We start from the raw sequence: 14,799 nt of genomic DNA, 5'->3' as shown, positions 1-14,799 counted from the left end.
TGGGAGCCTGTGCTTGTGGATGTGATGTGTAAGATGTCAAAATAGGTTTAAATAAAAAAGAATGCAGCTGTACATCCTAGGTGCCTAGCCAAGTAAGAGGAGTTTATCGGCTAGAGTTACTGGCCTCTCCATGACGAGCTGTCCACAGGATAGAGGCTGTGCTTAGTAGAAGTTTGGCCACATAATGGTGAATGGGTGTGTGGAAGGAGTGGCTCTACAGGAAAAGCTAACACAGAGCAAACACAGAGAACTGTAAGGACTTGGCAATGAGATGGGGCTTGAGTGTCTGAAGGAGCTGGCCTTTCCTAGAAGAGCTGTTTACAGTGCAAAGGCTGTTCATAGTAGGGTGTTGCCCACATAATTGTCTCTGGTGTGTGGAGGGAGGTAGCTCTCTGTCAACAACTATGAACAGTATAATCATTTTGCATAGTAGCAGTTGGGCAACATAATGGGACTTGGGGCTTGAGTGTCATAGGTACTAGCTTTTCCATAAAGAGCTGTGGATAAAGCAAAAGCTGTGGGTAGTAGGAACTATAATGGAGCTTTGATGTCTGGGGAGAGTGGACTCTCTGTAAAGAGCTGTGGACAAGCCAAGGCAGGCTTGTCTAGCAGGGGCATGGCCTTGTCAGAGGGCTTGGGTTTCTGCAGGGAGTGGGCTGTCTTTGAGGGTCTTCACACAAGGTGTAGGCTGCACATTGTAGGGGCTTGGCCATGCTTGTCTCATTGATTTCATGTGACATGTTGTCTTCCCGTAAAGGGTCGGGTATAGGGTAAAGGAAATGCATACTAAGGGTTTGGCCCCTCACAAGGCTTGATTATGGGGAGTGGGATCTCCATGAAGACTTCTGTACAAAGTGTAGGCTGGTCTCTTTACAGGCTTGGCTGCCCTCATCTCATTGACTGTGTGCGAAAGGTCATCTACCCATGAAGGGTCTAGTACAGGGTGAAGTGTGTTCATAATGGGTGCATGGCCTCTCAAGGGGGCTTGGGTGTCTGGAGGGAGTGGGCTCTCTGTAAAGACTTCTGTGCAGTATGTAGGCTGTGCATTGTAGAGGCTTAGCCAGCCCACCTCATTGATTGCAAACAAGATGTTGCCTAACCATAAAGCATCTGGTGTAGGGCAAAGAGTGTGAGTAACAGGGGCTTGGCCACCTAAAGAGGCTTTGGTGCCCTGAGGGAGTGAGCTCTCCATGAAGATTTCTGAACACTGGGAAGGCCATGCTTTGTTTCGGCTTGGCTCACTGATTGTGCATGAGAGGTCCCCTACTGGTAGAGGGTCTGGTACATGGTGAAGGGTGTGAATAGTAGAGGTTTGGCCACTTAAGGGGGCTGGGTGTCTGGAAGGTCTGGGCTCTCCATGAAAACGTCTGTAAAAGGGCTGGGCTATACATTGTTGGGGTTTGGCCATCTGTGTCTTATTTATTGTGCACAGATGTAAATGTACCTTTGTGAATCAGTCCATGTGTGGTACTGTACTTGCAAGTCCACCATGAATGATTTTTTAATCCTAATTTCTGACAACTGCTGAATGGATTGATGCCAAATCACAAATAGAACATTTTCGGAGTAAGCTGAGTAAAGATCTAGCTTTCTGTCAAATTTGGTATAATTCCTGTGGGAAATTGCATGGGAAAATGTGTTTTGGGACACCGCCCCCTATTACTCAGCCCCTGCTTGACAGAGCTAAGATGGTCCAAGATGTTATGCAAAAACATTGTTATTGTAAAATAATTTTTCGTGAAATAACTTTTAGCAAAAGCATGTTATCATATGCTACCAACATGCCAACCCCATATTATATGGTATCTTTCGACTCTACCCCTAACTCTGCAAAGGTGTTTTAATCTACATCCACTAAGCTCCATAACTCTAGATTGAAAATTAAACAGTCACTACACAGAGCTACAATGTATGTAACTATAAACTATTGAATATTTGTGAGGAGAATCCTCATCTTATCCTGTAAACCTCCAAAAATGATATGCTATTATGATAGTGAAGATTACAGAATCAGTCTTACTGTTGTATTACATGAACCATTAACATTGCCAAGTGTTTTATGCTTTCATCAAACTGAAACGCAAATCCAGTCAGCAATACACCAATAAAATTGTAATACGTATACATATAAAATGTAATACTTCATATCTTCAAATTAGTTAATCAAATTAATTACAAACCTGTGTTTTTTATCTGAATCAGTGTTTTCTGTTTTACAGCCTTAAGTACATGTAAAGTAGTAAAAAATTGTTCACCTTCAGAAATTGGGCAGAGTTGTCTCCAGCAGGTTATGGTCCCTTGGCTTGTGTACTGTCCTATGGAGATCTCGAGGAAGAACAATGGGATCCCACATGTGAAGAGGAAGATGAGGTATGGGATGAGGAAGGCACCTGGAAAATGAAATAGGTCAAGGCTTCAAATGTCTTGGGTTAACTTTCAATCTGTGAACATTGGCAACAAGATACCACATGTAAGCTCTAATTGAAAGACCAGAAAATAACATGTACCACTCCCACTTTTTCACTTCCACTGTCAGTGCACATTGGGCACAAGTACAGATTCCAAATTCACTCACTTGCTCATTTGCTCTACGTTGCTCAGACTGTTGTCTTTTTTCTATCATGTTGTTCGTGTGGTTACCGAATAAGGGCCAGATGTGTTAAAAGACCAGTCTTTAATTTTATGATTCAACCAATATACCATTAGGTCACATGGCACAACATCCAGTCACTGGGGGCTACAAAATGGCCATTGTACTTAATATTCATTAGGCAAGCTGCTGTATCTGACCCCCCCCCCCCATGATTGGCTAATAATACAAGAATGGTGGCCTGCAAGGAACAACAGATCACCTTACCTGTGTTTGCAGCTTTTTTTTTCACAGCAGACCATGTCCCATGGACATCATTAGGGGCCACAAGGGGTTGCAACTGTGACCACTGGCTTGCCCCTTGTAACCCCTGGCACTTGCTTTGTGACCCTTGGCCTTAGGGGGCAAGATCAGTCTATGGAATAGAGCAGCAGCTCATTCATATCTCATCCTTATCAATGTCCATTGGGACGCCTTTTTCCTCAAGTTATTATTACACTAATAGTGAAGAAAATTAAATTTGTCATTATTATTGTCATAGAACTGGAGTACATTTAGGTGGAATAGTACTTTCTGAGGTAAGTAAAAAAACTGCATGTGAAAGTGAAGGTAAAAGGGTGAAGATCCAAGGGTGTGTGATGCTACTTTTACTACCCCTGGCATTTTGGTGAACTGACATCCATGCCATGTCTCTTAAAGAAATGAGTGCTGCTTTTAAAAAAAAAAAAAAAAAGTTTACTGATACGGAAAATATCAGATGGAGCAGGCAGTGGTCCCTGTTTCATCTGATATTTCATTGGATGGAGCCGGAACCACAGCCTGTCATCAGTGATGTCATAAAAGATGCCATAAAACATGTCATGAGTGATTTCATATGTGAGATCATAACCAGTAGATGGCAGAGGCACAAGTTATAGTTAGCTCTGCTTTTGCAAACACCAAAAGATTAGTACAGGAGTTCTACTTTAAGTACACAAAAATTCCCATGTGAGTAGGTCTCAGAATGAGGTGCTTAGGGCCTGTTTATGACTTTGGCGGCCGGAATGATCCAACTGCCAAAGCCACAGGGAGGAAGCTGCTGTCATACCAGCATCCTCCCCCCAGTGGTATTACGATGTTTCCACCGAGCTGACAGCGGAAACATTGTATTACGACGTTTCAGCCGGTCTGACAATCAGAAACAGTAACACAACATTGGCTTCGGCTCCCTTAAGGGAGCCGAGGCCAAATCTGTGGTGCCACAGCACCCTTGGAATGCACACTGCCTGCAGTGAAGATAGTGTGCATTCTGAGGGTGCTGGCAGGAGGATCCCTGGCACTGCCCGTGCCATGGGCAGTGCAGGGGCCCTCCGCTCTAACTTTCCGGCCGCCTTTTAATGGAGAGACCCCGATATGGAAAGGCTGAAGAAAGAGGACTTGTGATCAGCACGGCTGTGCTGAACTCAGCGCCGCCATGGATGACCACAACTCTGACCGCTGCCACCCATCTGGGATCGTGAATCCCTGGCGGTGGCGGCGTACCCCCGGTGGTCCAACCAGCAGGATTGTAATCTTGTGTTCAGACTGCCAAAAGAGCAGCAGTCCGCCACCACAAGTTTAAAGATCCTTGTACCACCAAACTCGTAATAGGGTCCTTAGTTTGAATCTTGCTTCTTTATTGAACATAGAGTTATTCACTGCTGCAGAAGAGGCTTTAAGGGAGCTAGGAATTTGCATGGAGCAGATTAATAGGTTAGTAGTAGCTAGGAATTTGCATGGAGCTGATTAATAGGTTAGTAGTTCTTCATGACATGCACTCAAGGCATCTTCCCAGAAGCTCTCAAGACAGGCTAGATTCTCGCCCTACTAAATACATTTATATTAAAACCTGATGACCTCTACAGCTATGGGCACATCACTCACCTGTACTTAATTGCCAAGATCATTGAAAAATAGTCACATCATGCTGCAGCACAGATCACTTGCATACATATCTATATATGTATACATGTATGGGTGTATATGTTTTTTGTAGCAAGGAGCTGTACAGGGTGAAAGACAAGCATAAATTCAAAGAGCGATAAGGGAAATAGTTGGTTTGTGGATAGTTAATCCATTGTGATGAAGTGTTCTTTAAAGAGGTGTGACTTTAACTCTTTCCCTAAATTGAAGCACCCTTAGGGCAGTCCTAAATGGTATTGTTCCAGACCTTGGGCATATAGTGGGAAAAAGCCTACTATCTTTTGTTTGGTTTTCACACTTTTTAGTATGCAGTCTGATAGTATCCTAACTGTAGATGAGCTGAGAACCACAGAGAATGGTGAGTTGTCTACAAGATAAGCAGGGTTTGTGCTTGTGATGGCTTTGTAAGTGATGTAGTTCATATTGAAGATCGTGCAGGAGGCATAGGGAGCCAATGGAATTCCATCAGGATGGGGTGATGTGATCATATTTCCTCAATCCCTGGATGAGATGTGCTGAGGTATTCAGGATGCTCTTAAGAGGTGCAAGGGTGGAATCTGGGAGGCCATGGATCAGGAGGTACCACCATCCAAATACAAGAAAATGAGGGTTTGCCCTACATCATGACCAGCACACTCACCTATCTTGCTTCTGAGCTCACCTTGTTATGGTAGGTTATGTTATAAGATTTCTAGAGCGAGACAAGTGGCCGAGGGCATCTTGGTGCTAGCATCTGCAAGTGATAGAGAAGTCACAGAGATAAGAACCTATTTCTAGCTACATATGAAGGTGAAATAACCAAATCTTAAGCAGGTTTCTGAAAGTCAGCAGATTTTATTGTTTTTTCAGAAGGAATTGGAATTGATTCCATAGTTTGCTTGCCGAGTAAATTAAGCTTTTATTACCCCTTGAGGCAGTTTGAATACATGGGATCTTTAGTAACTTCAGGGCTACAGATCAAAGGCGTCTTCCTCGAACATACCAGGACAGCTTACTCCTGAGGTATCCTGGACCTATACCATGGAGTGCTTTGTGCGATAAGTACAAGGCCTTGAAGGCCACTCTCTTTTTTATTGGAAGCCAGTGAAGGTCCACATTTCCTAATATGTTTTATCAGCCGTGCTGTTGCATTTTGTACTCCCATTAGTTTTTTTAAGTCAGCTGTTAGTCCAGATAAAGGGCAATACAGTAATCTAAACTTGACAACACCAGATGGATTTTTAACATCTTCAAATGGAAAAAAACAGCTGGAAATCAGATTGTTTGTTGGATCTACAAAGGTAAGTTTGGAGTCAAATATTACTCCAAGGTTTTTCACTTTTTGTACTGCGGTCAGAAGGGGGTTTAGATGATGAGGCCACTATGTAGCGTTTCATCAGAGTTTAGTTTAAGACAGTGTTTCCCCTTCCAAGTGACCACTTCTCGCATGCAGTTATTGAACTTCCTGGCTGCTTCTTTGCTGTTGCTTCTAACGGATAAGACAATTTGGCCCTCATTACAACCCTGGCGATTGGTGATAAAGTGGCAGCAATACGCCAACAGGCCGGCGGTAACAAAAATGGAATTATGACCACGGCGGAAACCGCCAACACAGACAGACACTCTAACACACCGACTGCCATGGGGGTAGCAACAAGCACTGCGGCGGTAACTGCCAACAGCCAGGCGGAAGGCAATGTACTGCCCACCCTATTACAACAAGCCAATCTGCCACCTTTTCCGGGGCAGTACCAACGCCATCAAAAGCACAGCGGAAACAGTACACAGAAGAGAAAAGACTCACCTCCGGACAATCAGTGAACAACCACAATGCCATGGAGCCTGAACTACAGGTGTTACCCGCGCTGGTCTACCTACACCAGGAATACCGACGCCAGCAAAGACGAGCACGGTGAGTACCGCACCTAGTACACAGGGGAGGGGATGGAAAAAAAGAGTGACACAAACACGCAACACCCCCACCCCCACCCCCAACACCAAACACACAAAAAGATGTGGTAAAATTACATATCCATCCTGTACCACTCAGGAATAATGCAAGGACAAAAGGAATTGATGAAAGTGAGTGTAACAAGATACAATACTAGAAATTTGTGATTCAAAATCAAAACAGTATACACATATATACAAATGGAGGGACACTGCGCAGTCCATATTGTCCATGGGCCACAGGGCCACATCACATAGGCCAAGGCCCCACTTGACTCCTGCCTCAATATGGAGAGAACACTGCAGGGCATCAGGTCGAAAATACACATGCGCCTCACGGGGACGGGGAAGGGGGGCACCTCAGCCGGAAGATAGTAGAATGAAACTGCTCCTGGAGGGGGCTACATGCCCACTGCTTGGTCCTGGGGAGTGCAAGGCCACAGTCTCTCAAGTGGGTGGTTTGCCCAATGCTTGGTCCTGTGGAGTGCAAGGCCACAGTCTCTCAAGTGGATGGCTTCTCCAATGGTTCTGGAGGGGGCTTTGTGCCCAGTGTGCTTCATCCTGGCAAGGAGGGGTGAGTGGATGCCTTCTTCCAATGGTTATGGAGGGGGCTTAGTGCACAGTGTGCTTCATCCTGGTAAGGATGGGTGAGTGGATGCCTTCTTCCACTGGTTCTGGAAGGGGCTTAGTGTCCAGTGTGCTTCATTCTGGCATGGAGTGGGTGAGTAAATGCCTTCTTCCAATGGTTCTGGAGGGGGCTGTGTGCCCAGTGGTGCAGCACTTGGGGAGTGCCAGGTCATAGTCCCTCACCTGTGTGTCAGACCCACAAGATCTGCAGTGGGCAGGATGCATGACACTCCATGGAGGCAGGACTAAGGTCCATCCGCCGGAGACTACGGCTGCATAGTGGTGGTAGTGCCGGTGCTGGTGGCAGTGCTGACAGTGGTGGGGGGAGGCTCCAGCCCTTCCCCTGCAGCCACGGACGGCTGCCCACTGAAGCTGCTGCCAGTGGTGCTGACAGTGGTGCAGGTGGTGCTGCAGGGGTTGGTGCAGCTGGCAGTGCTGGTGGTGGTGCTGCTGGCAGTGCTGGCAGTGGTGGGGGGAGGCTCCAGCCCTTCCCCTGCAGTCTTGGACGGCCGCCCACTGGGGCTGCTGCTGCTGGCAGTAGTGCTGACAGTGGTGCAGGTGGCGGTGCAGGTGGCGGGCTGGTGGCAGTGCTGGTGGCAGTGCTGGCAATAGTGGGGGGAGACTATCCATCCTGCCTGCACTGGCCGGCCCTTTGTCTTTGGCTTTGGCAGCTGGTACTCCCTCCTTGGCAGCTGGTGGTGCCACCTTGCCCTTGGTAGCTGGTGGTCCCTTCGTGCCCTGGCCAGTTGGTGGTGCCTTCTTGCCTTAGCCAGCTGGTGCTGCCTCCTTGCCCTTGCCAGCTGGTGGTGCCTCCTTGCCCTTGGTAGCTGGTGGTGCCTCCTTGCCCTTGTCAGCTGGTAGTGCCTCCTTGCCCTTGGTAGCTGATGGCCCCTTCCTGCCCTTGCCAGCTGGTTCAGGCACACTGCCAGTTCTGACAGGTGTCTCCTTGGAGCCTCTCACACCTGCAGTAGCTGCCAAAACTACAGTGGCCGTGGACTGGGTGGCTGATGTGCTGGCCTGGGTTCTGCCTACCCTGGCCCGAAGTGAAGGACGGGGGGAGGGCCAGGGAAGAAGTCAAGGGTGGAGAGGAAAAGCTTTTTAGGGACAGTGGGGGCGAGAGGAGGGTGAAGGTTTGGGAGTGGAGGAAGAGGGAGTGGTGGTTGGAGGTGTCTGTCTGTTGTGTTTGGGTGCAGGTGCATGGGCTGGATGCTGTTGTGAGGTGGATGGCTGTTGGGTGTCTGAGTGCTTGCGTTTGTGTACTTTGGGAGGAGGGGGCACATACACAGTTGGAGAGGACACAGGGGACGTGTGACTGCCAGCGAGGGGCATTTAGTGATAAGCGTGATGGTGATGGTGGTAGTGGATGAGGATGTAGTCCATGCAGGTGTGAGTGGAGATGCTACTGGAAGGGTAGTGGAGGATGAGGAGGAGGGGGACACAGTGGAGGCAGTGGATGTTGTTATGTCTGCATCTGGATGGTGTTTGTGTGAGTGCCTGTGGGATGATATGTGGTGCTTGTGTTTGCCTGAGCCACTCCTGTGTGTTGTCTTCGGTGCATGCTGGTCTGATGGAGTGCTTGGGATAGGCTGGGGTTGAGGAGAATGGGACTGGGTAGAGGAAGTTGGAGGGGGAGGCTAGAGACAGGGACAATGGCTGCCATCAGGGAGGAGGCCAGAGCCTGGAATGATCTATGTTGGGCCACCACCCCAGAGTGAATGCCCTCCAGGAATGCATTTATTTGTTGCAAATGCCCTGCCAGCCCCTGGATGGCATTCACAGTGGTTGACTGTCCAACAGAGAAGGATCGCAGGAGGTCAATAGACTCCTCAGGGCAGCAGGGCTGACTGGGGCAGGGCCTAAGGTGCATGGGGCAAAGCAGATGCCCCACCTCCTGGGTGAGCGGCCATGGGAAACACTCTGAGGGGCTGCTGGTACAGCAGTGCTGGTAATGGGGGGTGGCGGCTGTACCTATAGTTGGGGTGGACACAGTGGTGTCCGCCACCACCAGGGAGCTTCCATTGGAGGAGGTATCACTGTCAGAACACTGTCAGAACTGTCCCCACAAGACTCCGCTGTGGTGTTCCCCTCGCCCTCCGTCCCACTGGCGCCCTCACAGTCGGTGGATTCGGCCTCCAGGCCTATGTGGGATGCAGCTCCCTCCGTCGCCGGTGCCTCTGCTACTCCGCCAGATGATGCTAATGCACAGAAGGGCAGGGTAACAAAACAAAAAGGGGGGGAAGAGACAGCGGATACACTTGGTCAATGCCAGGAACAACACCACCATTGGCGTACACAACACACAGGGGACAGCCCTATGCACTAGGCGATGCACTAGTACAATGCTAGTCATCAGGCCATGGAGAATAATGCCTAACGCCAATAGCAGCATACCTGAGACCCACAGAACCCTGCCCAATAGTAGATGCCCACTAGCATGTTTGGGGGTGGAGTGCAACAGACCTTGCCCAACATGGAACCTACCCTGCAATGTACGACCTGGCCTAGGGGCACCCACAGGCCCACATCCCCCCCCCCCAGATAACACCCCACCATGCGCAATTTGCAGAATAGGAAACTGTACTCACTCCCATGTGGCTGCTGTGATGCCCTCAAGCACCCATCCAACTCTGGATAGGCCACTGCAAGTATGTGGAACATCAGGGGTTCAGGATTCGACGGGCACCCCGTCCTCATTGGGAGGCCATCCCCAGCTGGGCCTCCGCCGTCTTCCTTGCCCAGCGTCTCAGGTCCTCCCACCATTTGCGACAGTGGGTACTCCGCCTGTCGTAGACCCCCAGGGTCTGCACATCCTTGGCGATGGCACACCATATACCCTTTTTCTGATGGGCGCTGACCTGCAGGGAAATAAACATAGAACAATGCTATCAGTCATACTGTCCGGCCTGTTACACTCATGCCCCACCATATCCCTCCCATTCCCTTACGCACTTTGCCTACCATACATGCAGCAATCTGCCATGGACCCCTCAACCAGCGCCCCCATACATGAGGCCTTCGCCCAAAGCACTCCATGCATTCATGCCCCATGCATCGTGCACACAGTGTACTCAACTGTTGGTCTGGAGGCCCATATAGCAATCGGTGCTGGGGTATCACCCCATCCACAAGTCTCTCCAACTCCTCCGAAGTGAAGGCTGGGGCTCTTTCCCCAGAGACTTGAGTCATGGTCGCTTCCAGACACAGGTCACAGCAGCACTTGCAGTGCAGGTCCTCTCCTGTTGAAGGTCAGGTAGCAAGTGAGGGAACAGATAGAAAATGGCGGTCACGTCCGCTCCGGTGAGTACCGTCACCGCCGGCGTACATCACCATTGGCTACTGGAACCCATTGTGCCCAATGATAACTAATGAGGAGTTGCACTGCGGTTTTCGACCGCCTCCCACAACAGTGCAAAACGTCAGCGGAATTATCTAATTTCCACCTGTCCCTCCACACAGGACAGGCGTCTGCCATTTCAGGGGGGCAGGCCATGGCACCTAACTGCGTCACAGCCAGCATAAGCACATTTTGGGATTAAACATAAACACACTGTTTCTGTCACAGCAAGAAATGCATTGTACAATGACGAAATGTTGAAAAGTGACCAGATGCTCATCATTTTTACCCCTAGAGTACAACCGCTGAGGAACAATAGGAGATGGAGACATCCCCCCATGTACAGGCCTCTGGTGGACTTGGCAACAATGGAGGACAGGCACATTATCCTCCCCTACAGACCTGATAGGGCCACAATCCATGAGCTGTGTGCCCAATTGGAGCCAGACCTGATCTCAGCTATCCATCAGCCCACCGGGATCCCCTCTCTTGTGCAAGTCATATCAGTGCTAAATTTCTTGGCAAGTGGCTCCTTCCAAGCGACAGTGGCCATGGTAGCAGGGATGTCTCAGCCAATGTTCTCAAACGTGCTGGCCAGAGTGTTGTCTGCCCTGGTGAAACACATGCACAGCCACCTGGTTTTCCTCAGGTGGAGGATTTGGCCACAGTGAAGGCTTACTTCTATGCAATGGAACATATCCCCAACATCATTGGGGCAATTGATGGTACACATATTGCCTTTGTCCACCCCCCGTAGAAATGAATAGGTGTTCAGAAATCAAAAGACCTTTCATTCTGTGAATGTGCAAATAGTGTGCCTGGCGGACCAGTACATCTCCCATGTGAATCCTAAGTATCCTGGGTATGTGCATGATGCCTTTATCCTGAGGAATAGCAGCATCCCATATGTGATGGCTGAGCTCCAGAGGCACAGGGTGTGCCTAATAGGTGAGCCCTGGTTCCCACCCAGTTGATGTAGTTATATGGGTGTGGGGTTCGACCTAAGGGTCAGTGTCTGGCTAACAGGTATCCCTCGATATTTGCAGGTGACTCTGCTTACCCCAACGTCTCATGGCTACTTAACCCAGTGAGGAATTCTAGGTCAAGGGCAGGGGAAAGTTACAATGAGGCACATGGGCGTACAAGAAGAATTGTTGAGCACACCTTTGGCCTCCTGAAGGTCAGGTTCAGGTGCCAACATCTGATAGGTGGATCCCTGTGCTGCTCACCCAAGAAGGTGTGCCAGATCAATGTGGCATGTTGCATGTTGCACAACCTAGCCTTGAGGCGCCAGGTGCCTTTTCTGCAGGAGGATAGGGCTGGAGTTGGGCGTGTGGCAGTGGTGGAGCCTGTGGACAGTGATGAAGAGGAGGCAGAGGATGAGGATGTGGACAACAGAACAACTTTCACACGGCAGTACTTCCAGTGACACACAGGTAGGACACTGTAACTTCACCTTCCATTGCAGTTTTGTGTAGTTAATTTTCTCTAGGCAGGCTGCTGTTCCCACTACTCTGGCGACCTACTGTACCCCTTGACACGTCTATTTACAGATCTTTTTGCCCTACTCTGGCTCCTGGTGTATTGACTGCAGCACATTACTGGTCATACCTATGTATACATAACTGTACAGTCTAATTGTAATGTCTACAGATTGTCTCCAGGACCATTTTCCCGTACTTTGTAAGTGCGGGGATCCCATTTTATGCGTGTACAGGACACAGGTCACTACCTATGTCCAGGTACATAATGGTAACTCCGAACAGAGGCATGTTTGGTATCAAACATGTTGGAATCATACCCCAAGGCTTTTGCAAGCATTGGATGTATGATACGATGCACTTTGGGGACTTCTTAAAGGACCCCCAGTTTTGCTATTCCAGCCTTCTGAGGTTTTCCAAGCAGCCCTAGCTGCTGCCACCTCTCAGACAGGCAGAACAAAGGATTTCCTTTGGGAGAGGGGTGTTACACCCTCTCCCTTTGGAAATAGGTGTTACTAGCTTGGGAGGGGTAGCTGCCCCAGCCCACTGGAAATGCTTTGAAGGGCACATCTGGTGCCCTCATCGCATAATCCAGTCTACACCAGTTTAGGGACCCCTAGTCCCTGCTCCGGTGCAAAATTGGAGAATGGAAAGATAAGTGACCACTCCCTTGTCAATCACCACCCCAGGGGTGGTGTTCAGAGCTCCTCCAGAGGGTCCCTGGCAGGGAACTCTGGGAGCATCTGAGTGGCCAGTGCCAGCAGGGGACGTCAGATTACTTCCCTGATAGGTGCTTACCTGTTTAGCTGACCAATCCCCCTTTCAGGGCTATTTAGGGTCCTCTCTCTTGAGTGGTTCTTCAGATATGGATTGCAAGACTCCAGCAGGAATCCTGTGCATCCTTTACTTCACCTTCTTACCAAAGAAACTGCATCTGGACCCTCAAGGAAATCTACAAACTGCAACAAAGAAGTAAAGACAGACAACTTCTGCAACATTGTATCTTCAGCTCCTGCTAGCAACTTCAACAGTTTCCAGGTCATGCATCCTCTGATGACTGCCTGTCTTCAGCCTGCAACTGAAGAATGAAGGACTTTACCTTGAAGTGAAGGACTCCCTTCCCTGCTTCAGCAGGCACCCCTCTGCAGCGACGTCCGGTGGGGTGGGTCCCCTCTCCTGATGAATTGCATGAATCCAGCAACACAGGTGGTAAACTGAAGTGGTCCCGACGGTCCTGACGTCCAATTGTCCAACTTTGGTGGAGGTAACAGCTTGCCTCCCCACTAAAGACACTACCCCCATGCTCTGCGTGTTTTGCAGTTGCCAAGGCTTGTTGGCAACCTTAAACAAAGTTCTTCATCCACAGTGCACCTCTGGCCCCAGCACTCCTTCCTGTGATGCACAGTTTCCTGAGTGGTCCTCCAGCAGCATGGGATCCCTTTGTGTAGTGCTGCGTGGGTCTCCTTTTATACCTTCTTGGTCTCTGTGCTGTGGGACTTCTGTGCATGCTGCCTGGTCTTCTGAGGGCTCTCTGAGTTGCTGAGAGCCCCCTCTGACTCCCTCTCCTGGGTCCACCAAGTCCCTCCTGGTCCCAGGCAGAGCCATTTTCGGCTAACCACGTGCGTAGAATCCAGTGACGCAAACTAGACTGCTTTCATCCATCCAGTGTGGGACATGTTCTGCACCAACCAGGAACCCGCACCTGTCTTCCTGGGTGCAATACTGACTGTTGTTTCTCACTGATGGTTCTTCTTTTGTACCTTCATCCAGGTCAGCAGGGGCCCCTGTTCTCCCTGGACACTTCAATGCTTCTTGAACTTGGTCCCCTTATTCCACAGGTCTTCAGGTCCAGAAATCCATTGTTGGTGTCTTGTAGTCTCTTCTGATTCTTGCATAATCTACTTTCTCGTGTTCTTGTGTGTTCTAGGAAAGTTACTGTGATTTACTCCTGCTTTCCTGAGCTCTGGGGCGGGTTCTATTACTTACCTTTGGTATTTTCTAATACTCCCAGCGGCCCTCTACACACTACACTTACCTAGGTGGGAAACCGACTTTCGCATTCCACTTTCCTAGTATATGGTTTTTGTTACCCCCTAAGCCCATTTCTAACAGTTTTTACTTTTATTTCTGCATATTAGTGTATATAATTTGTGTATTACTTACCTCCTAAGGGAGCATAGTCTCTATGGTATTTTTGGCATTTCTGTCACGAAAATAAAGTACCTGAGTACTGAGTATTTTCTTTCATGTGTGTAAGTATTGTGTGACTTCAGTGGTATTGCATGAGCTTTGCATGTCTCCTAGTTAGGCCTTGGCTGCTCATCCACACTACCCCCTGGAGAGCCTGGCTTCTAGACACTGGCTTCTAGACACTGTATTCACTAATAAGGGATAACTGGACCTGGTATAAGGTGTAAGTACCTTAGGTACCCACTACAAACCAGGCCAGCCTCCTACACCACCTTTAAATAAACTCCTAAAATGTCCAAAAATATTGATTCACACAATATCTATTACAGTATTATCACTTAAATGATTAAATAATCATTAATTAAAAGATAAAAAAAAAAATCACATAAACAATTTATTTAAATAAATCCCAAACTGGGTATACACATATTTACATTTAATACAAAGATTTCACATCAACAAAATTTTAAACATTCATCCCCACACATATCTAAAATATATAAAATGGCACACCCAAAAGAATTAGCATTAACTGCAAACATTTAAACACCAATCTAAATATTAATAAATATATATACATAGATAAAATGATATCAAAAATATCAAACTATATGTTATACATCAAAAATAAAACCTAAATCAACATTTACAATACAAGGACTCAAGTGATAAAAAAAAGTAAAATTATACTAAACCAGCTAATAAAA

The 14,799-nt window shown here is 48.3% G+C and overlaps 1 protein-coding gene across 1 annotated transcript in view; it reads right to left on the bottom strand.

Moving 5' to 3' along the window:
* The window catches only part of LOC138287577 (sodium- and chloride-dependent GABA transporter 2-like), a 731,527-nt gene that overhangs the window by 649,483 nt on the left and 67,245 nt on the right, over positions 1 to 14,799 (bottom strand). The window contains exon 2 of the mRNA XM_069228135.1: positions 2,256 to 2,390. Within this exon, the coding sequence (XP_069084236.1) occupies positions 2,256 to 2,390 (135 nt within the window). The remainder of the gene's footprint in view (positions 1 to 2,255; positions 2,391 to 14,799) is intronic.

Source organism: Pleurodeles waltl, chromosome 4_1 (assembly GCF_031143425.1).
Source record: "Pleurodeles waltl isolate 20211129_DDA chromosome 4_1, aPleWal1.hap1.20221129, whole genome shotgun sequence".
In the NCBI taxonomy this organism is placed as follows: Eukaryota; Metazoa; Chordata; class Amphibia; order Caudata; family Salamandridae; genus Pleurodeles; species Pleurodeles waltl.
The sequence above is the reverse complement of the archived record's forward strand: the minus strand, read 5'-3'. Positions and strand labels throughout refer to the sequence as shown.